The sequence below is a fragment of the Pleurodeles waltl genome, chromosome 10 (assembly GCF_031143425.1).
Source record: "Pleurodeles waltl isolate 20211129_DDA chromosome 10, aPleWal1.hap1.20221129, whole genome shotgun sequence".
Classification (NCBI taxonomy): domain Eukaryota; kingdom Metazoa; phylum Chordata; class Amphibia; order Caudata; family Salamandridae; genus Pleurodeles; species Pleurodeles waltl.
Window position 1 is genome coordinate 254,597,877 of NC_090449.1, and position 23,362 is coordinate 254,621,238.

Below are 23,362 nucleotides of genomic sequence, written 5' to 3' on the forward strand. Positions count from 1 at the left end.
TTGCCTCCAAGACTTCTAAAGCAAGTCTGCTGTGAAAAATAAGTTATAAAGAGGTCTACCTCAAGGGCTGTAACATTTTGGTATTTTTATTTTAGGGTCGGGAGGGGATGACCTGCTATTACCTGACCCACGGCTGGGCCGGACTAATTGTGGTCGTGGAGAACCGACATCCGAAGTCTTACCTCCATGTACAGTGTGACTGCACAGACAGCTTTAATGTGGTTTCTACAAGAGGGAGCCTGAAAACCCAGGACAGCGTGCCTCCGTTGCACAGGTACAGAGGATTTCTGTCTACACAGCCAGTGATTCCGTGATTCTAGACCAGTGTTTGACTTCCCTGCTTACATACCATCTCTACATGCACAAACATGCACTCACACATAACTTCCCTTTCTCCATCACTTTTTTTCTTTGCCTTTGTTGGGCCACTGAGTCTCTGACCTAACACCCTAGGAGCACTGCATGCTGCTGTGGAGCCATTACATTAACATCCCTTTTTTGTATACACTCCATCTTCTTGTCTACACCTTGTTCATAAAGGAGTACTGCTGGATCGTACGGCACGCTGAGAACACTCCTGGCGCCTCCTATAGCTCACTTGTACTGCCAGGTTGATGCTGGTAGTAGGGCATAATGAGGAGAGAGTGCTGCTACTGAGTTTCTGTCTCTCTAACTTGGCACTTCTGAGGGCACTGATTTTTAGAATTTCACAATGTTACTATCCAAGCAGAGTGAACTTGGCACTGTTTGGAGAGACACTCTGCTTGTAGCCTGTATCGCTTCTGGATCATGGTATTTCAGTTGCTGTATTCACCACTCTTCTGGCTTACTTGAGCATTGAAAGGTCGGTATACGATGAGAGCTCACTCTACCCGTTCCTCTCGGAGAAAGGGCATTGCTGATGGGTAACTCACTGCTGAGTGCCAGAAACTAGACAAGGGCACGATAACGGTCCCACACCTGATGCCTTTATAAAAAGGCAAGGCATCCTTTGTGAAAAGCACACACTACCATAACTTTTACAGAGCATTGCAGGGAGAAACCCCCAAGTTAATTCACTTACATGGAACTATTTCTACACCGTCTTCGCAGATGCAGCCACTGTCAGAAGGAAGCAGCCATTATAACTCCACTTCCCCAACAGTTGGTTCTTAGAATGGTAGTTTTGTACCGTTCCTCTCAGGTTGAGAGTCAGTTTTCAGACTCCTTCAGCCCACAGTGCACAAAAGAAATAATCTCCTGGCAGCCACATGTAATTTACTTTATATTTCAGTCACAGGAGTTCCAAAACAGGCCCTTTTTAGGTTGAACCTGCAAGAGCATGCGCAAGAGCATGCTCACTTGGGAGACTCTTGTGTCTAGTAATGGTCTTGGAACCTGCCCATAGCTTACCATTCGTTTGCATCATTGTCCCTGTTCTTTCTAGCCTTTTCATTGGGCAGCTCTGTCCATGTGTCCCTTCCTTTGCTTGGTGGTGGTGCACGGACCATGTACAGATTAATTAGCCTATGCTGCTCGCGCGGTGGAACTATTTCACCTTTTTTATGGAATCCACTTCATGATGTTCCATTTTCTGATGTACTCACGCAGTAAAGGCAGTGTGAAAACATTAAACGGAGTACACAACAATATGGCCACAGCCATCCACCATAGCATCTAAGCACCCTGGTCCAGCAACATTGTAAGCAGCGGCTGTCAGCTCCAAGTATTCATTGCATCGCGCCTACAGTGTGCGAGGCAAGGAGCTGGAGTTTTAGAAATATATAAGGGACTGCAAGAATAGTCCAAGATATGTCTTCCAATGCCTTTTTACACAGAGCTGTAAGAGTCTGCACTTGTGGGAGTTCGGAGCTGTCTCTTCCAGATACAGAACATGAGGGTCGGCACTAGGAGGAGTCTGCATGAATGACTACTAGCATAACAGTAAATCGTACTGGAAACCCATTCATGTGTGCTTGTCTGGTTGATTAAAACTATTACATATGTAATTCATAAAATTACAACTACAAAGAACGCAAAAATCACACCTCTAACATATTATGATTTTTTGGGGGGGAGGTGGGCAAGACCGTAACAGCTTTTTGCCCAGAGTGGTTCTACTAGTATATAAAAAAAACTCTGTTAATTGACTGGTCTCGCTAAATATGTATACTTAATTGAAATAATTTAAAGGCTCACCACTTTCAAATGAGATGTTTCAACTCAAGCTTTATATTTATTCTTAGTATGTTTTTTTCTGACGTTCCCCTAGTGACATTCTGCCACCCAGCTGTTTGTCCAAATTTATCATAGTACATCAAAAGTAAAATGACCTGTTACTGCTGATGTCCTTTAAGGTTCAGCAAATTATATATACCTCTCTCAAAATAATATGCATTTTAACTTTCAACGCCTGATTGCTGGGTTGCACCATCTATATATTTCAATATGTAACCTATCGCCCGCAAACCATAGCCACACAGCAAACATGTCCCAAGAGACCAGTGGTGGCTCCTCCGTTTGGGCGGAGGAGCGTTGCCCTCCCCACCAGCAGCGGCAGCCGCAAAACCTTTTAAAGAAAACTATAATAAACTATGTTGAAAGGGGCGGGGCCACAGGGGTGACATGCACTGAGGAGGAGCTCTCAGCACTCCCCCTTCACAGCGCATGTGTGTTTGGCTGGCCGGCCGTCTCTGGTTGTGTAATGGGGACCTTACAGTTTTCACACCATTATTTCATATGACCTTAATACAGGTCTTTTATTATTCTCCTCTGACCTAGCATTCAGTGATGCTAAACTGAATTACTTGCTTCCTAACAGCTCGATAGAAAGGCTGCAGTTAGTTGTAGGATTTAGACAACAATTTTCTCTAAGACGTTGAGAATCAGTTTTAGAGTCACATGAGCCAGCCACAATCACTTACCAGCCTTGTAGCCCCATCATTGCACCTGTCGGGAAGAGGCACTTGCTTTATACTTTTATTCATTTTGGGGATAGTTCCTCCTCTTGATGTTTCTTGTAAGTTGAATTAGCCTTTCAACATTTGTAGTATGTGTTCTCTATAATTTTCTACCATTGCTTACCATGACGCCCATTTATCCTCTCCTCAAATATGACTAAATTTGTGTTTCTTGTAATACTTTGCATATCTGACCTTTTGGATTGAGTTTTTTTCACATTAACAGTTCTTCATATACATAGTTGGGTTTGTGCTCTGACTCAGTGACTGATGCGGACAGTCAGGGGAATAGTCAGCTGGCAAACTGAGAAGCACAGGACGAGTTGTATGTGGCTTTTTCCTATCTTTCTTTTTGGTCCCATTGGCTTATCTAATACCTCTCAAAAGGTAAGTGGAGCTTGATAGAAGTGTATAGGATTAGATGCCCGTTCAGATCTACATACCCAAATAATAATGATTTCAAGGAGACAGTGCATACAATGGGAGACACTTCTTTTGGATGAAATGAATGCTTTCTAAATGAGTTTACTCGTCTGGTACAAGCAATATAAACCTGTGGCAACTGGTGACCATTAAAAGTGGTGGGCGTAATCCTTGTCTCAAATTCCAGTGAGTGAGCCTGACTTACCTGAGGTAGGTTCGCACACACTCACTTACACTCAGTCCTAATCCCTCACATGATCTCATTCACTTACTTTCATTCACACGTACACTCACTTTTACTTAATCTGACTCAACCTGACTGTCTCACTCATTCTCACTCTGACCCACTCAGTCTCCCTCATTGCCACCTACTCTCACTCTCGTTTTCTGATTCACTCAATCTCACTTTGACTCAGTCTCGCTCATTTTGACTGACTCTCACCATGGTGCACTCATTCTCACATAGTCTGACTCAATTTCACCCAGTCTCATCTGACTCACTCATTCCCTCTCAGTCTCACTCATTATCACCTAGCCTCTTTGTTTCCCCTGATCCACTCCCATCACTTCTGATTCACTCAGTCTCACTTTGACTGCCCCCTTCAGTCTCACTCACCCCCAGCCAGTCTCAGCCATTCTTTCGCCGTCTTTCCCTCTCATTCTGGATCACTCAGTATCTATCACTCAGTATCACTCTGGCTCACTCTGGCTCACACATCCTCACTCATTCTGACTCCGTCTGATTCAGTCAGTCGTTCCCACTGATTCTTATTTTTACTCTTTCTCACTTATTCTTTGACTCCCTTTGACTTTCTCAGTAGTGTTTTGTTATTCTCCCTAGCTTTTATCCATTCTCCCTTGTACTCACACTTCCTGACACTCATCCTCACTCATTTCTGACTCACTCCTTCACTGACACTCCTTCACTTTCACTCACACACACAGAAACACAGATGTGCTCACACATGCGCTCCCACGGACAAACACTGGTGCATGCATACACAGTATTTAAAAGTATTATTTACCTTGCTGCCTCTTCAGGTCCCATTTGGTCTCCTGGGCCTGTAATACCTGTAGGGCACACTTTCCTTGTTTGCGTCACAGCGTACCTTTAAACGAAAGGTGCGAATTCGGACACCAGTCTACACACAAATCTGTTGTTAACCTGGCAACAGGCCTGCGCGATCCCATGAAGCTCGTCCTCTAGTTGGGATGGGTGACTGATAGGAACAGCAAGTCCGGGTTGAAGTGACCTTGAGTAAGTGACTGTAGACGTCTTGACTGTGAGCGTCAGTATGTAGGAGTCTATACCATTTGTTTTTTCTTATTGGAGAAGTCTAGTGATATAATAGGTCCTGAAGAAGCGTCACAGGATCCTTATGGACCAAAAGAGACACGAAACATGTCGACCGTATATTAAGGAACGTCTGTGAATGACCGACTTCCTTCCCATTCTATTGTTGTTACTAGTGAGTGTCTGAGCATTATCTCTATCACACTCCCTTGTTATATATTTTTTAATCTTGGCCATCACCCAAACATCAAAGAATAAATGAATAGTTAGTAAGGGTTCTGAGCCAATTTTATTCTCTACCTTTTTTGACTTTTCCTCCTTTCTTCTCAGACCCATATTTGGTTCCGCGGCATCATCTGTAGTAAAAAGACCTCCGGCAAAGAGCCCTCCTTCGGGGGGTGCCCGTCAGACATTGCAGCGCCGGTCTGACGAGGAGCCGTCCGATGATGAAGCATGACACCTAATATGGTGTGTGAGGACTCTTGCTCCTATTGATTAGGACTCCCCTGTTTTCTTTTCATTAATCTTTTCTGGAACCGTGTATTGCATTATATTAATAGATTCTCAGGAGGGTATACACTGGACCCTTAATCCACCGATCCCTTTTCTTTTGTAGGTCCATGGATTCTGTCATCTTAATTCTAAGGTTGGCAAAAAACTCTGAGAGCATCTGAGTGGCCAGGCCAGGCAGGTGACGTCAGAGACCCCTCCTGATAGGTGCTTACCTGGTTAGGTGACCAATCCCCCTTTCAGGGCTATTTAGGGTCTCTCTCTTGAGTGGGTCCTCAGATTCGGCTTGCAAGATTCCAGCAGGGCTCCTCTGCAACCTATACTTTGACTTCTGGTCTCTGGAACTGTGACTGGAACCACCAGGACCAGACAAGCTGCTTCCAAGAAAGGACTCTTCAGCAACATTGTTTCCAGGGATTCGGACAGCTTTGCAACAGTTTCCTTGCCGTGCATCCTCAGAAGATGGCAACTCGTCAGCCTGCACAAGAAGAAGAAGAAGAAGGAATCTCCCTTGGAGTGAAGGAGTCACTTCCCTGCAAATGCAGGCACCTCCAGCAAGCGATGACCAGCTGATCCCCTCTACTGCTGAGCTGCGTGGATCCTGCATCACGGGTGGTGGTCCGAAGTAGTCCTCTTGGTCCTCTCTGCCAGCTGTCCAACTTTGGTGGAGGTAAGCCTTTGCCTTCCCACGCAGGAAAGTAGCCCCGTGCACCACGTCTCTTGCAGCTGCCAAGGCTTGTTTGCATCTCCTCCAATGGATCTTCAGGCGACAAGTAGCTCCAGCTCCCAGCCCTCCATCCTACAAAGCACAGCCTCTCCTTCATGGTTCTGCGAAATGGGATCCACTTCTGTAGTGTCGCCTTCTGTGATTCCTGTGTCCCCATTCTGTGGGACTTCTGTGGGTGCTGCCTCTGCTCTTGTGGTCTTGGTGACGCTGTGGGTCCCCTGTGACCCCCCGTCCCCCTCCTGGGTTGAGTCCTCCTGGGCTTTGCTAGTCCCTGGCAGCACCTCTTTACCACTAATCGCAAGTCTGCCTTTGCCAAGGCTTGTTAGTGGAAATCCTGCACCAGCACCAACCTGCAATCTTCCTTTCAACATGGGACATCTTCTGCATCCATCTGGAACTCTTCTCTGGCTCCTGGTCTGCAGTGTTGACCTGTTCTTCAGAACCTTCGACCAACTCCTGCAACCACAGCTGGGTGGGTGGTATCTCCTACTCCTCCTGGATTCCACTGTGATTCTTGGATTTGGTCCCCTCTCTCCACAGGTCTTCTTCTTTCAGGAATCCACCGCTGGTTTTCTTGCAGTCTTCTCTGGGTTTCTTCTTATTCCTCTTTTCCTCCTTTTGGGTGGTTTGGGGAAAATCCAGCGTTTTACTCCTGCATTCCTGGTCGCTGGGGGGGACTGTGTTACTTACATTTGTGGTTCTTTAGTAGTCCCAGCTTGTTTGTGCTCTAACCTTTTCTATGCCTATTTCTGATTGCTAGTATATATATTTAGTGTATTACTTACTTCCTAAGGGTGGGTCACCTGTCTAGTATTTTGTGGTGATTTGTGCCAAAAATAAAGAACCTTTATTTTTGTACAACTGTTTTCTTTCATGTGTGTAGGTGCTGTGTGACTTCAGTGGTATTGCATGAGCTTAGCATGTCTCCTAGATATGCCTTGGCTGCTTGTCCACAGCTACCTCTAGAGAGCCTGGCTTCTACACACTGCCTGCACTTCCCTAAGAGGGGATACATGGCATAAGGTGTAAGTACCATAGGTACCCACAACACACCAGGCCAGCTTCCTACATGTGGGATAACAACTTTATTTCTGATAGAGACCTCAAGCCGCAGATTCCTTACCTTAGAATTATTCCCAGGCGTCAGACTGGATCCAGAATTGTTTTTGTGAGCAGTACTCTTGTGTGCTGGTAGGCTGTTCCGCTCTGGCTTCCCCTACTCTGGAAATACCATTCACGGTGCCTATATAGGCGCCACCCTAGCTCCCTGTCATCACTTCTTTTCATTCTGTACCACTCAGCGCAGATCTGGAGAAGAGCTACCTCAAGTCATTTTTTGGCTTACTTTAAAAAAAAAACTTTTTGTTGACGTCTTTTTGAAGTTTTTCCTCCATGTGTGGCAGGAATGTTATCTCAAAGGGTCAGTTTCAAGCCCTGCCGCGCCTGTCACTGCTCAGTGTTGGTGACAGACATGCACCTTGTATGTCTTTGGCACCTCAAGCATGACCACAAACCAAAGGCCTGTGCCAATTGTCATGCCCTGAACCCAAAAGCCTTGAGGGAGTGATCCCTCATGCTCCCGTCAGCTTGGTGTGCTGCGCCGACACAATCCAGATCCTGGTCGAGAAGAAGGTTCTGGGAGATGTCACAGAGCCCAAGATCTTTGTTGCACTTGAAGTTGTCGGGTCACTCAGACAAGTCCAGTCCCCACAAAAAGAAGTCTTGAAGAGGTCTTCAACTTCACCTCGTCCATTGGCCGACGAGATGAGGGAGTGCTGCTCATCGAGGCCTGGCTCGACGGTACAGCCAACACTGGGGCATCTCCGTACTTCCCCAGTGTTACTCACCAATTCAAGGAGTTCTATGAGGCCATGTGCCTCATATTTGCATGCCATCGGGCTCCAAGGGTTTGGAAGGAGCGCCTTCTGGTTCCACGCCAATCACTCTGGCCAGTCAGGCCCCGAGGATCCAATCTTGGATCTGGACCGATGCCCACGCCAGTCATGCCATGTTGGCCTTCCTCCGCACTGGTTCCAGCGCCGACGCCCCTGGTGCTGCCCCAGTCCTCATCCCCAACGATGACACAGAGCCAGATGGGTGTCGATTGACGCCGCCTAGGGTGCCGTCTGGAGCCATAACTTCTAGGTCAGAGCCTGAGCCCTATTCTACTTGTTTAAGCCTCGAGGAGGACTGGGACAGGTCTCTGGACCCTGAAGAATACAAGCCTTATGACCCCAACATGGGCTTGTATGAGGATCTGGATGAGGCCAGTGGACTGGACACTTCTCCAGATACTGGTATGCTTTCGCCCTCAACCGTGGCTACGGAGGAGGGAGTGTCGTTCGCAGTGGTGGTGCGTAGGGCAGCTGAGGTTCTCAACCTTCTGTTGCCCCTGGTGGCATTGAAGACTAACCTCTCAATAGAGGTGCTACAATCGGGGATGTCCCTCTCAGAACCACTACTCCTGCTCTCCGAGGCCCTCACAGACTTTCTACTTGAACCCTGGTCCAATCCCAGCACAGGAGCTCCTGAGAATAGGTCATTGCCCACTGCCACCGCTCACTCCAGGAGACGTAATTTTCCCCATCCAAAACCCTTGGTAGTCTAAGCCTGTTTACCCACGTAAATTCGTGTGCATTCCCTACTACAGCCCCGGATAGGAAATCCAAGAGGTCAGACACTTTAGGGAAGAAGAGGGTTTCTTCCACATCCCTGACACTGCAGTCCAGGAACACCACTTGCCTTTTGGGTTGTTATTGCCACGCACTGTGTAATACAGCTGGGTGGGTGCTCTTATCGGTCCTGGAGGAGGCCCTGGCTGTCCTCTCAGGCTGTTGCCGACGGGAGAGGTGCAACAAAGTTGACTATCAGATGTAGACTGGACACATCTGACTCACTGGGCAGAGCGGTTTCATTGACGGTGACCTTACCGCGAAGCAAAGTTCACTATCAGATGTAGACTGGACATGACTGATTCACTGGGCAGAGCGGTTTCAGCAACAGTGACTTTACACCACCACGCCTTGTTGAGAATACCTGGCTTTTCTGGGGATGTCCAATCATCACTTAAGGGCATGTCCTTTGATGGCATGTCCATAAATTTTGAGATAAGGCGTATTTGGCGCTGGAGTGTTTAAAGACAGCAGGGTTACAGCCATAGCTCCTTTCCATGGCCCCTCATCACCACAATCCACCTTTTGCTACTTTCATGGCCACAGAAGAGTCTTCCAACTGCACCTTTACCCTTTCAGCCACTGTGACCAAGAGCACAGTACCCACGGACCTCGTGGGTGGGGCAGCCAGCGGTCGGGACAGTCCACCACCACCATTTATGCAGTGGTCCCCATGGAACTAGCCTGCTTCGGGAAATTCTTTTATAAGCTGAGACTAGCCTTGCGTCAGGCTAGGGGCCAAATTAGTGTGGGTATTTACAGAAGGGGAGAGGTCTATAAAGAAACGCCTCTGACGAAATGGCTCCTACCACTTAAGCTATCCCACATTTCTACTTAATGGCTCTGGATCACGAACTGCGAGAGGTAATCTATGCATAGCAGCTTCGGACTCATGGTCGCTGGCTTCTGCACTCCCCCAATACGACCTAAGTGGTTTATTGGAGCCTGTATTGTTTTCTATATTAGTTTGATATAGCTCATCGACCTGAGAAGTTAGTAGCTCTTTGGCAAGCTCCATTGAGTTTGGCATGGCTCTGTGGTATGTACGTAGGGCCCACGGAATGTATTCTTTGTACTTCTATCTCTAAAGGATGAGCCAATCAGAGGGCCTAGGGGAACGCTGGATATGGTATTGGGTTAATGTTTGAACAATTAGTTGGTGCCTGTTCTGGGAGGCACAATGGGCGCTTACTTTGTGCAATAGTTTGATCTTCAGGGATTCCATGATTGGATTCCTTTTTTGGTATTTTATTGTATTCAGTGAGAAGGTTTTATGATTATGCACCCTTATAGGTCCTAGGTGGGATTATGCTGGTTCAGAGCTTTGGCATATGAAGGGTGTTTTCTTGTTTTCTTTGCTTCCTTTTTCTCTTTTATTGTAAGTTGCTGCAACGATTTTAATTAATCATGCAAGAAAGATTCCTTCATGTCCTTCACATCAGTCCACCCCCCCCCAGCAGCCTCCAAACCCTCCTAATCTGCCCTCTACCATCATGGGCACCCAGTTGGCTGCAGGATTCACCTGCCCCAGTGGCAATCCATATCATTGGACAGGTGGGTTTTGCAAATCGTCTGAAGGGGTCCCTCCCTTTCATGACTACACTTCCCCTCACAGTACCAACTTACAACAGGGAGACGTAGGATCACCCATCCCTTCTCTACCAGGAAGGTCCAGCTCTCTTGGCCAAGGGAGCCATAGAGAGGGTACTGCCACCAGAAGTGGGTTGTCGGTGCTGTTCCCACTACTTTTTAGTGCTGAAAAAGGACAGCGACCTTCATCCTATCCTAGACCTATGCCTTCTAAATTAGTTCTTCAAGAAGGACAAGTTCAAAATGCTCACACTGGCTCAGGTCATGTATTCCGTGGACCCGGGAGAATGGATGGTAGCGTTGAACTTGGAGGATGCATACCTCCACATTCCTGGCCTGCCTGGCCACAGGTGTTACCAGAGGTTCACAGTAGGCCACAAGCGCGTTCAATTCACTGTGCTTCCCTTTGGCCTTACCCGTGCCCCTCGGGTGTTGTACACTTTCTGTTGACAACTGATGTTTTGGACTCTATCCTGGATTTTGGTGAGACTGACCGTGAGGCTGATGGAACTAATGGCCTCCTGGATCCTGCTGGTGATGCATTCCTGCTGGCATATGCAATTTCTGCACTGGGACCTAAAGTTCCGGTGTGCACAGCTTCTAGCGAACCACGATTGGGCCAGTGGCAGACCTTTCTGTCTCCCCCAACCAGACCTTGCAATATTGAGAGATATGTTACTTCTGTGATGGGGTGGCCTTCTGGGAGAGGTGGAGATCAGATGACTCTAGTCTTTGGTGAAATCCAGACTCCACGTCAACCTTTTGGACCTACGAGTGATCCGATTGGTATTGAAAGCCTTTCTACCCAAAGACTAATGCAGGCGTTCATGCAAAACACCCCTGCCATGTGGTACTGCAAAAAACAGGGCAGGGTAGGGGTCGTGAACTTTTTTCAACAGGCCATCTGTCTCTGGACATGGCTGGAACGTCAGGACATTTCCCTGGCAGTTCAACACTGGTGTGCTCTCTCAACGCCAGGGCAGACAAACTCAGCTGAAGATGCCTAGCGAATCAGTCTCTTTCAACATTGGGGAGAGCCTTGGTTTGATCTGTTCACCACAGCTGAGAACTTACAATGTCAGCTAGAGTTTCCAAGGCAGCTCTCGCTCTGAAACGCTATTTGTCTGCAGTGGTGCTTAGGCCTCCTGTACACCTTTCCCCCATACCACTCCTACCCAGAGTTCTCAAGGATGAGGAACAATCAGGCTCAAGTCATCCTTGTGGCCCGGACTGGACACTGACGGTTTGATATCCTGAGTTGTTGAGCATGACCATCAATCCATTGATCAGGCAGCCCCTTCTGGAGGATCTTCTATCACTGCCGCAGGGGAGGGATCTCTACCCAAACCTGTCAACTCTCCGGCCTTCTTGCATGGAGATTGAGCAGCGACAGTTGACCGCTTTGGACCTTCCTCCTGAAGTCTGTGGCTTTATCTTGGCAGCCAGGCAGCACTCCATCAAAACGGTATACACCTGCTGTTGCCAAAAATTTGTGGCATGGTGTTCAGAAAAACAAACTGATCTCGCCCCGCCACCCCCAAACACTCTCAGGTTTTTCTTTCTCTTGCCTGGCAGGGCTCTGCTCTGGACACTCTGAAGAGCTATCGCTCTGCTGTCTACTTTTTTGTGGATTCCTGATCAGCTATTCCTCTTTAAATCTCCAGTTGTAAATCGCTTCTTGATAGGTCTTCAACATATGCTCCCTCCTTCACCTTTTATCATGCATCAGTGGGACCTGAATCTTATTTTGATGTTGCTAATATGCACTCCCTTTGAGAAGCTGCCCTCTCAGGCTACTTCCCATTAAGACAACCTTCCTTTTGGCTGTGAATTCTGCCAGAGGGTCAGTAAGCTTCAGGCTTTATCATACAAGCCTCTTTGCCTCAGTATCTTTCCTGACAAACTGGTGCTTCGCACCAGAGCCTCCTTTCTTCCTAAGATGGTCACTCCATTTCACGTAGGCCAATCCATCACCCTTCCTACTTCTTATGCTCCACTACATCCCTCCAAGGAATATGAATGACTCCACCAACTGGATCCAACACACAGGAGTTACCCGTGGACGACCAGAACTACATGGGGTATGTCTGAGTGAAGAAGGGAAAGGCCATGGAGAAACAGACCATCTCCCCATGGATGGTGCTCTGCATTAAGATCTGCTATGCACTGGCCAAGAAGCAACTCCCTTGGGGTTTATATGCTCATTCCACCAGAGCTAAAGTAGCGATCACTGTGTTAGCACCAGAGTTCCAGTCCTGGATATCCGCTAGGCAGAAACATTTGCCTTATCGACTCATTCACAAAACACTACTGCTGGACAGTTTGGGCACTTTGCCCGTGTGATCCTGGAGGACTTCCTCATCTGATATTGGTCTGCAGACCAAGATTGCTTGGGTATCTATTCTAAGGTAAGGAATCTGCGGCTTTCAGATACCTTCTGTAACTACTTATCTGGTACAGGCTATATCTAATCGCAGATTCCTTACCGACCCACCCATCCTCCTCGCTCAGCAAACGGATTTCAAGGGGCAGCGTTCCTTCCCTTTTAGGGGCCTAGTTTTCTATACCAGTGGTTGATGTACTTTGTATGCAAAAAGAAACTCGCGTCAAAGTGCTGGGTCCACGGGTGCCATTTCCGACATGGACTGCACTGTCAACACCACGTGGGGCAGAACAACATCACCTTCTGGTGCACAAGGGTACTGAAAAACAATTTCTGGATCCAGCCTAAAGCCTGGGGATGATTTTAGGGTAAGGAATCTATGGCTAGATATACTTGCTACCAGATAAAACATTTCTGAAGGTAAGTAACTTGTTGTACATTACCATAGTTAAGTCATCTGCTAGTTTAATACTGTTTAAGCCAGAGGTCTGTACTGGTTTGGTCCCCTCTTTTTCTATTTAGGCATACATAAATTGCCCTGAATGCTTGTGTTTTGAAAATTCCCTCACAGATCACAACTCCTACATAACAGCTCATTGAAAGAGCTGTAGCAAATATGTTGAAACAGTTCGATTTTGGTAGATATTACAGATGTGCTTCCATAATGAAATGAAATTTAGTATGGATATGTTTAAAACTTTACGTTTACGGCATTAAACTTTCGAGGAGCTGGAAATCTTGGGCATCGTAGTGAAACAAAAATATATTTTTGAAATTAATGTATTTTCAAAGGCTTGCAATCACAAATATGTATAGTGTATTGAAGTGCAGAATACTGCTGTCTCTTAATTGCTTTAAAATTGTTCAGTAGGTTTTGTCTGTCTTTCTGTTCCACAGTCTTAACATACTGCTATAGCCCAAATGTAATCTGCATTCTTAATGCAGCCTCTCTGGAGCCAGTGGACCAGTTATAGTCATATTTAATTCCAAATGGAGCTGCTGTGGTTGATGAGCATCACTTATTCCTCCTCCAGAGACTCTGAGCTCAAGTGCAGCCTTCAAATGTACCTTTTCTGATGCATTATCTTTAAGACTTTACGACCAGTGACATATAAAATATAATCAAAGAGGATCAGTTGAGTTACTGCAGATATCTATTCAACCTACAGGCCACCGTTTTTAATGTTTTTTTTTAATTTAAATATTTAATTTTTTCCTATTGTGCTGCTGCACCTAGAAGGCCTAAGTATGTTTGACTTCTCTGCCTTTTGCTTTAAGTAGCTATTTTCTGCGCTTGTTCAGTCCGGCAAACAGCACCATAGAGAATACATTCACTGTCTACTGCTGTGGAATCAGTTTAGAGTTGTTCTTTTTTAAGTGTCATTTTAGTCTGCTACCCTAAAGTCTATTTGTGTGAAGTGATGCTTCTCACAGCAGTGAAGTTTCGGGCTGGCTCCAAGCAGGAGCACTCACAACACGGGCACAGTGATGTGTGCTTTCTCTGCACCTCATCCTTCCTGACACAGACAAAAGAACACGCCTGGCAAGAACTTCTTTATTTTGAACAGACACTACAGCCCACCAAATGGCAGAACTCAGGAAAAACTAAACTGTAGCCCCCTCCTAACAAAGTATATATGGAGTCTCCACCTTTCTCATTTCAGTGTCTGCATTTCCAGTGTCCAGTCAAAGGAGTGCATGTGATACATTTCCATTGTATGGGGAAGGTCTCCTGTCCCTCACTTTGTGCCCTCCTAAACGAGGGGCATCTAAATGTATCCACTTTGCTTTTGTAATTAATACAATGAGGACACTTTAAGGGTCAACAGCAGAAGACCAGACGGCATCTGCTCCAGCATTTGCAGAATCTCCTGTTCGATGTGTGCGTTATTTACCCTAAATAGAAAATAGAAAAATATATGTGGTAGGGAAAGAAGTAAAGCAATTTAAGAAAGGTGAGGAGGCTAGAATGAAAGCAGAAAGATGACAATGTAGGTGGAGAAAGATGGTAATGTACAGAAAAAGAGAATGCGAGCAAGATACCGGCGATGAGAGGTGCACGTAGAGACAGAGACAGGGAGACTTGAGGAATAACAAAGAGGAGTGCGGAAGAGACCAAGGCAGAGGGGATGAAGGGTAAACGGAGGAATGTGTGGAGCGAAAAGAGGAAGTTGAGAGACACATGAATTAGAGATAAATGGGTGAGTTTTCTACAGAGATAGAGTTGTGAGATAAAATAGAGGAAGTGATGATGAGGTAATGGCATCTGTACAGGAAGAGCTTGAGGGCGATTGCCGAGGTGGAGGTGGTGAGTAGAAATAGAGACCGAGGGCCAGAGAAAGAGATGACTGTGGAAAAGAGGAAGAGAAACAGGCAGCCACAAAGGTGTATGATATTTCGGGAAGTGAATGAAGGGGAACAGAGGTAGAAAGAGAGGAGGGGTGAGGAGAGTTAGGAAACTATTGGTGAGGACAGTTGAGAGTGAGTGAGTGATGGAGAATGGAGAGCTGAGGTAGTGAGGGAGATGTGCGGTGAGGTGAAGCAGAGTGGTGAGGAAGGGCTGAGAGATACTGAGAGGCATGGGAGCATAGACATGGAGACTGTTACATAGGTGAAGTGAAAAGGTAGAAAAGAGGTTGTCCGAGAAGTGAGGTAGATGGAGGAGAGATACAGGGATGTCACATGAAAAAAGTGCAGAAGCAAAGAGGCATGAGGAGGAGAGAGAGATGAGGTAGAGGATCAAGAGTGACAGAATCAGATATAGGTGCAAAGAGTGAAAGGGAGAGGGTCAAGGTCATGAGAAAGGTATGGATGAAACTGAGTGAGGTATTTTGGGTATATTGAAGAGAAGCAAGACAGGCAAAGGAGAGGAAGAGAGCTGGAATAGAGAGGATGAAAGTGCATACAGAAGTGGAGCTAGAGAAAGAAGGTTAAGGGGCAGGGTGAGGAGATATGAGGTGAGTGACCAACTAACTGAAGGTACAAGGGTGAAGGTTGGGCAAGCCAGACATGCACACAAAGGGGCCGATTCATTTTTTAGCACAGTCAGGGCAGCAACCATAGTTGCTGTGCTGACTTGTGCCGTGGGGAGAACGCAGCTCACGGCCGCATTATTAATTGGGCTGCTGCTGCTCACTACCCCTATGTTAGTTAACAACCCTTACACAATGATGCAGAGGTTTTTGTGTATATTGGATGTGTACTAGAACCATACCCTTCCCATACCTAGACAAATTCTTAAGCATTTCGCACATTGTATATGTGCTGTGCAGGCAAGCGCATATGCAATGTGTGGAATATTTGCAGAAATTAAAACATTTCTCCATGTTGGAGCCTGGTGCAAGGAGGCCTTATTTTTTATGCAAATCCCGGTCTGACTGTGTTTTGTAGATCACGCTTTGTGTCAAAATAAAGAAACTAGGGGTGCTTTCACTAATTCACCCAAGTAATGCCCTCTTGACGCAGTGACACAAAGCAGCACAAATCGCTGTCTACACTTAGAAAAGGGTACCTTTCCATTGCAAAATAACCTTTGCGGTGGAGTGGACGTACCCTGGCAATATTTGCATTGCTTTGCATCACTTTACATGACACTTCCCCAGGACGAATCCTTAGTAAATGGGGCTCTAAGTCTTGTTAAGTGTACTTGGATGTCATATTAAAGTAGCTTATTTTCATGAACAGCGTTAATATGACAGAAATGTCATCTGTCGTTTAACTTTACACATGGAAGGTGTGAGCCCTGGGCAGTTGCCCACTTTGCCCAGCCTTAAAACGTGTCTCTTTTTAACCTCATATTCCATCCTATCTCAAAAAGCCTCCTCTGTAGTCCTAAAACCCTGCATGAACACTGGACTTGACTTAAAATTCTGATTGTTGCCTCTCCTCGTTTTCATTGAATGATACTCTCCTACCTCCCATCTCTACATGTCTTCCTCTTTCTAAATACAGTCTCCTCTGTCTAATGTGTATGTGCCTTAGTCTCTATTGCTGCATTTCTGCACATTTCCTCACTTTGTTTTAAAGATCGTAACAAACTCCTTCGTAAGCAATAACCCTGCATCCCCTCTAACCCACTATATTAATCCCACAAGTCATCTGCATGAACTCGCTTATCTCCTACTAAAGATCACACCTACTGCTATTAATTGGAACTACCTCAAAGGAACTGGAGTCAATGCATGGAATGGTTTCCTTGAGAGCACAAGATTAATCTAAAAACCAGTAATAACCATTAAACTCTGGACTAACCTCTAACCTTGGATTCCTGGGGCAGCGTGCTGTGCAGCATAAAGCTCTTGCACTCATCGGTGTAGTAAGCACTATATAAATGCAATTACAATACAATGTAATGCAGGCTGAGAAGCTCACAATGATGTGTTGCTTTAAATAAGAAGTTATACAGAAAATGTATTGACATGTAGTGCAAGCTAACATGCATGCAGTTCTCTTATTTTTTCTTGTTATGTGTTTTCAGGCAGGTGCTGGTGATCCTCTCTCAGCTGGAAGGCAACGCAGGTTTCTCAATCACCCACCGCTTGGCCCACCGCAAGGCCAGTCAGGCATTCCTCAATGACTGGATACCCACGAAAGGGACCCATAGCCCTTTACTCACTCCAGAGGTGGCTGGTTTGCATGGCCCTCGACCACTATGACACATGGACCCTTCACCATCCTATCCTTTTTGCCTTGGGTACCACAGATCAACCCATAATTATGAAAATGCCAGAGCCTTCCAGCGGCGTGAAGCACCCATCTTTCTAATCTTGAGGAAATGTGCTTGAATCTATATCATGAACAACTATGGTGGGCACCTGGTGTGAACAGTGATCGAACGAACAGCACAGAATGAAGTTTCTTCTCCTGATAAGATCATTATTCCTGCAGTCTGTGTTCTGCCTATTGCTGTGACCCTCTCAAGAACTATGCCATGCTATACTGGGTAAATTGAAAATCAAGGAAGAGTGTGAATTAATGCAAACCAAGCTTGAAATTTTCTCAGCTCTCAGGGCACCGGTATGATGGGGTTGAGGACTGGCACAGCTTGCAAGGAGAGACTACTGCCTCATCAAGACTGCGCATTGCTGCTGTCTGTTGGTCAGAAAGGCAGGTCCTTTCTGTGTGCGTCTGAGAAATCAGGACCCGCTTAGGAAGCCAGGCTGTCTTCTGAGAAACACGCTGTTGAGTGTCAAAGGCTGTACTTTGAACATCCTTGCAGTCCTTTAACTGGTATCACCTGGGTGGTGGCATTGTGTTATTGGCTGTCCTCTTCAATTACACATTTTTGGGACCCTTTTTTAAAGATTAGTTTTCAAATGTAACATTACCCCTTGTGCGTCTCATCTCATCCGCCCGCCTGCTCTAATATGCACACACATTTTACTGAATTTGCCAGAGTATTCCAAAATGGGACCTTAAGGGCTTCTAATGCTACATTTCAATTGTTGTGGGTTCCATGGTTAGAACGTGCAACTCAGGGAGACATAACTATAAAGTGTCAGTCATTCTGAGAATGGGCCATTCTGTTCCCCGTGTGAAGAGATGTGAACTCTCCCTGTGTGAGTAGGAGGCACTCTGGCCACATATGCGTGGCTGAGAGATTGTAGTTCCCAAAGTGTGGTGCTTGAGCTCTATATGTGAGTGGGAAACCCTTGGACTACTAGGGTGAGAGTGATGTGCCTGGGCTCTATATGCGAGGCTGAGACATTGTGGTTCTCTATTAAGCAACATTTGGGCTCACTGTGTAAAGCTGGCACTTTTGACTCCTAGGATGATGCGCAGGTACTCAGCTTTCCTGTAAGGCAGTTGATTAGCTTCCTATCTACAGGCATTTATGTTTTCTGTAAGTCTTGGGCTGTTCTGCTTCCCTTTTGTGGGATACAATTCTGAAGCACTTGATGTTGAGATTCTTCCATTCCATGAGCTGGGAATTTGCTTTTGGATTCTTGGTGCAAGAACAAGAAGCTTTGAATATGTTTGTCTCTCTGGACCAGGCTCTTTTAGAAGGGTTGAGGTGAATGGGTTCCCAGGATATGTCTGCAAAGCTGTTGATTGTTAAATGATTGTATGTTCCGGGGGCAGCGATGAAATGCCTATGTCCCTGGACACTAGAATTAGAGGCTCAGTGTCTCGAAGTACAAGATTTTGAGTCAAAAGCAAAATGCTGATAAACTAGTTTCCATGAAGAGGATGGGAATCTCTCCAGTGTTAGAAAGAGGTTAAGTAATGGTCAGATAATTTGGTTTTAAAGTGTGTAGTAACTAGATTCTGGGTTGATAAAGCAGTGCTTAGATTCCCAGACATAATGACATCTTAGGTTGTTATGTTGGCTAGGAGAAGATTTTATGAATTGGGTTTTTTGAGTTTCGGAAACACTGTTAAAAGCATCATAATGGTACAGGTACCAAAGGTGAAATGTTGTGTTAGTTATACCTTGAGCACGTTATTGGTGAATGGGACAGAATATTATCCTGATAGATGTTTGGAGAAAGAATAGTAAGTCATCCTTGATACGTTTCATGCAGTCACATTTTTTTTGCCACAAATGGATCATGGCATGAGTTTCAATGAGGTATAGCTCCAACACATTTTTGTTTCGTAGTTTATCAGAATGCAAATCAATAGTCAAGGTTTCTGGGTGGTATGCACCATCAAGTAAAGTACTTCTCATTGGTATGCTTAAATATGCAAACATGGTTGGTGCTTGTACACAAATTGTGTTTCAGTAGGCTTGGTGATCTAAAATTTAAATGTCATTAAAAGAACCATCGGGTTTATTGGAAGGTGCATAGCAGGTCGGTGTTCTTCTTTGTTGGAGGTTATATACAACACTTAATGGTTTCATAGAGGTTGTTGACCCTATTGAGTAGTGCAGTGCAAACATTCATGCCCTTCTTCTGTTTTTTGCACTCAGACTATTTTGGGCTTGCTGCCCTGTTGATCTACTAACCTTGTTTTACTGTTGAATGATGCTTTTGTGGATAGCTTTTGAGTAGGGCATCAAGATCTGCATTGTCTGCAAGGCCAACATATCTAAAATAGACCTGTGCTCTAGCCAACTCCACTGGCCAATGTGCTTACACCACCTTTTCTATGCGCTGTATTGTGCCTTTGCAAATCATACCACCAACTAACCCAGAGGCTAAAAAAGACAAGAAAACTCTGAACACCACCACAGGGTAAACAGAGGAACTTCGCTGTAGTCCCAGGACCATTACGACACAGGAGGGTTTGTTCAGAAAAGTCCAAATCATGTTTTGGTTTTGTTTGGATCATGTGTGTCTACTCTTCAGGAAAGATGGTTTGTCTAAAGAGATCCAGAAAAAAACCCTAGGGTGCTCAACTGGCCAAGTCGATTTTGCTTTCAGGAACATCCCCATATGTGGTAATAATGGGATCATCTGATATCCTGTCTATCTGGAATATATATATATATCCTATGAAATTGTAACCCGGCGTTTTAAAGTTAAACTAAGAATATGGAATGTTTCTGCAGAGACCCCTACCTCAGTAGCGCCTTAATACACCAGCAGGCAAAAGCTGCCACCCACAGGTCTAAATTTGATATAGATTTATGAGATCAGATGATAGATTAAACACCAGAGTGGAAATCCTGTCCCTAAAAGTAGTGGCAAGTGACCTAGCACACAGGATACATGCCCTGTTTCGGACGCAGGAAATTAAACCCTGTGAATGTGCCCTTTTCCTTCGCATCATATGGTAAAAGATAGCTTTGAGCCCTTTAGCCAGTTCCTTGGTGATGTAAGTGATCCGTCCAAGCCCCATCAAGCAAGCTCTGTGGTTGATCCTTTATTCTGCAGAGGTAAGAGCCCCTCACAAGGCCCTTCCCTTTTCAAGCCTCTGAGAAGGGCAGTAAGATGTAAGATGAGTGATGAAGGCTTTCAGTAGATCATATTTAAAACAAAACATAGGAAACAGTCTCTCCCAGTTTAGCAGTGGCGTACTGCAATTGCTTAGGTCTTTTAAAGGAGTTGAGTGTGTAATTAGCTTTCATCAAGAGCATCAGGAAAGGCACTTTGATGGGTACATCTTCAAATCACTCTTAAAATGAAGTGAAGCGCATGCCTATGACTTGAGAGCTAGAACCCCTTGAGGTTCTTGAGCTACAACCTTAAATCTCTTGGCAGAAGCTTCTCCACTTTTGATCATTGCTTCTTTGACCAACCAATTCCGTAATCTCATATCTTTTTTAACTGTTGTGGGTTCCTCTAGAGTCCAAAGGTTTTCAAAGCCCTCTGGTGCAGTGGCATTAAGGAGAAGCTTCGCTTGGCCGTATTAGGCTGTGTCAGACCTTTTGCTGCCTATTGGCTTTCCAAAAAATCTAATTGAGGGGCATATGTGTGGCTACTTAATGGCCACATATTTTAATTGAAAATGATTTATTTAATACTTGTTCGAAGAGGTTACCTGGTTTGACCAGCAGTTGTTCTCCTGTCTCTATTTTTGAAGTGTGAGTTGGCCCTGTATAGCAATTAATGTTTTCTACTACGATGTCTGGACCAGTGTGAAATCTGGCCTCGTGTTAGGGAGCATCTCTGCTTTCGTTTAATAATGTAAGCTTTTTTAATTATTAATCTTTGCTGTACCCAGAACAGCTTAGCACTGGTCCTTCCAATGGTTTGTAATATGCCTGAATGAAAGAGAAACGGAGCATAACTAGAGATATATGCATAGAGTTATGCTTTATTTATACCTGGGTGTTTGCTATTTTTAGAATTGTGATTATACTTGCCTTATTTGTGCTTTTATTTGAAAACCAGCTTTTTAGAGTATAGCTGCCCAGGATGGTCGGTCACGGGATAAGTCTAGGCTATTTTTTGAAAGTATATATATTACATTTTTTGCAATGATCTACCAAAATTTGAACAAGTGAATTGGCTTATGGGCCTGACCATATGTTGTGTTCCTACTGTATTATCAGGTCCTACCTTACCATGGTTGTAAATGGGCCAGAGTTGCACACAGGGAGACAGGGTTTCATGGGAAGTAGCGCCCGACAACGTATAGTTCCTATAAAATTAAGAGCATAGAAGCATTTTTTTATATATTTTTATGATGGCAGAAATCCTGTACAGTGATCAGTTTATTGGGATGGTCTGTGCCAGTGGCACATAATTTTCTAGAAGTTAACTTTCGCAACCACAGGTTGTCCTGGAGGTTGCTTATTGAGGCACAGGGTTTTCTTGAAGTTGTGCATACGTGGCACATTATTTCTTGGAGGTTGTGTACAAGGAGCACAGGTCTTCCTAGAATCGGTGTACCATTGCATCAGCATTTCCTGGAAGCGGTGTGTTAGGTGGAGGGCAGGCGTTTAACTGTGTACCATTGCAGGCACGATATGTGCGATTCACTTGTGTGTACAGGTTGCATGATGCCACCTTGTGGCTTTCTGTTAGGTTGAGGGTTGTTGCTGGAACACTTAAAGTCTTACTCTGGTCGTACTGCTGATTGGGGTCTGGAGGTTTGCCTCTGTGGGTAGATGCTTGTGTTTTAACACTAGGTTTTGGTAGTTTGCAAGAAGCCTCTGCAGCAGACGGCTCTTTCAAGGAGGTTCTGTCTTCTAAAGCTGATTCTCACTGGGGAGAGAGTTACGGGCTGACTTGTGCCACTGTTGTTGTGGAATAATGACTCCTGACATAGGAATACTAAATTATCTCTCCTGTTTCTTTTCAATGTCGTACTCTACTTTTCATATGTCTCTCTCTCTCTTCTGGCTTTCTCTGCTCCTCCCGTGTTCTTTCCTGCTTCTTCCTTATTTTCTCTCAGCGCATAGTCAGTGGAATCATGTTTTCTTCTTTTATCCTTTTTTACTCTTTCACTTCACCTGTAACCCTTCATGTTTCATTTTTTCGTTGTTTACCCTATTTTCGCCTGAGATGTGAATATTTTAAAAGCTGTATATACTGTTCAGTGATTACATAGGATATTTTACCAATTGTACAACAGAGCTCTTATTCCTTGTAATATAATAACCCTTTGACCGTTCACAAACTCAGGTTCCCTTGGACCAAATAAAGTTTTGTTTTGTAATTATGTTCTCGTGAGATTTCAAGCTGGTACATGTACTACTGATGTTGTGATGTGTGTGTGTGTGTGTGTGTGTGTGTGTATACACCTGGTGCAGGACTTACTGACATACGGTGAGTTTGTGTCTCCTGGGGGCAGTAGCACTTGCTGTCTTCTGTGCCCACCGGCTACAGGTAGTGTGAAGTTTTCATACTGTGTGCAAGTGTTTGGGGGTGTTTGAGTACCCATCAGTGTAGTACCGAAGCAGTTATGTGCACATTGTATCGTAATAGTATGTTCGATGGCATGTGTAGCTGCAGATACACATGCTGTGCATTATCCTGCCATCTAGTGTTGGGCTCGGAGTGTTACAAGTTGTTTTTCTTCGAAGAAGTCTTTTCGAGTCACGAGACCGAGGGACTCCTCCCTTTCTGCTCCATTGCGCATGGGCGTCGACTCCATCTTAGGTTGTTTTCTTTCCGCCATCGGGTTCGGACGTATTCCTCTTCGCTCCGTGTTTCGGTTCGGAAAAGTTAGTTAACAATCGGAAAATCCGACGGTATTGTTTGCGCTCGGTATCGGGTTAGTGATAACACATCGACACCGAAGAAAAGAAGTGCTCCGGCAGCCCTTCGGGGCTTCCACTCCTCGGCGGGGCCTGGTCGGCCCGACCGCGTGCGTCTTCAAGGCTCATGGAACGGACCCCATTCCGCTTCTGCCCTAAATGCCACGCTAAGTATCCTTATACAGACCAACATTTGGTCTGTAATTTGTGTTTGTCCCCCGAACACAAAGACG

At 45.3% G+C, this 23,362-nt stretch overlaps 1 protein-coding gene across 3 annotated transcripts in view; it reads left to right on the forward strand.

The window, feature by feature from the left end:
• CAPN15 (calpain 15) overlaps positions 1-22,591 on the forward strand; it is a 292,664-nt gene extending 270,073 nt beyond the window's left edge. For all 3 annotated transcript variants that reach the window (XM_069210362.1, XM_069210360.1, XM_069210361.1), the window contains exons 11-12: positions 96-274; positions 17,016-22,591. In XM_069210362.1, the coding sequence (XP_069066463.1) occupies positions 96-274; positions 17,016-17,193 (357 nt within the window). In that variant the 3' untranslated portion in view covers positions 17,194-22,591. The remainder of the gene's footprint in view (positions 1-95; positions 275-17,015) is intronic.
• The last annotated feature ends 771 nt before the right edge of the window (positions 22,592-23,362 follow it).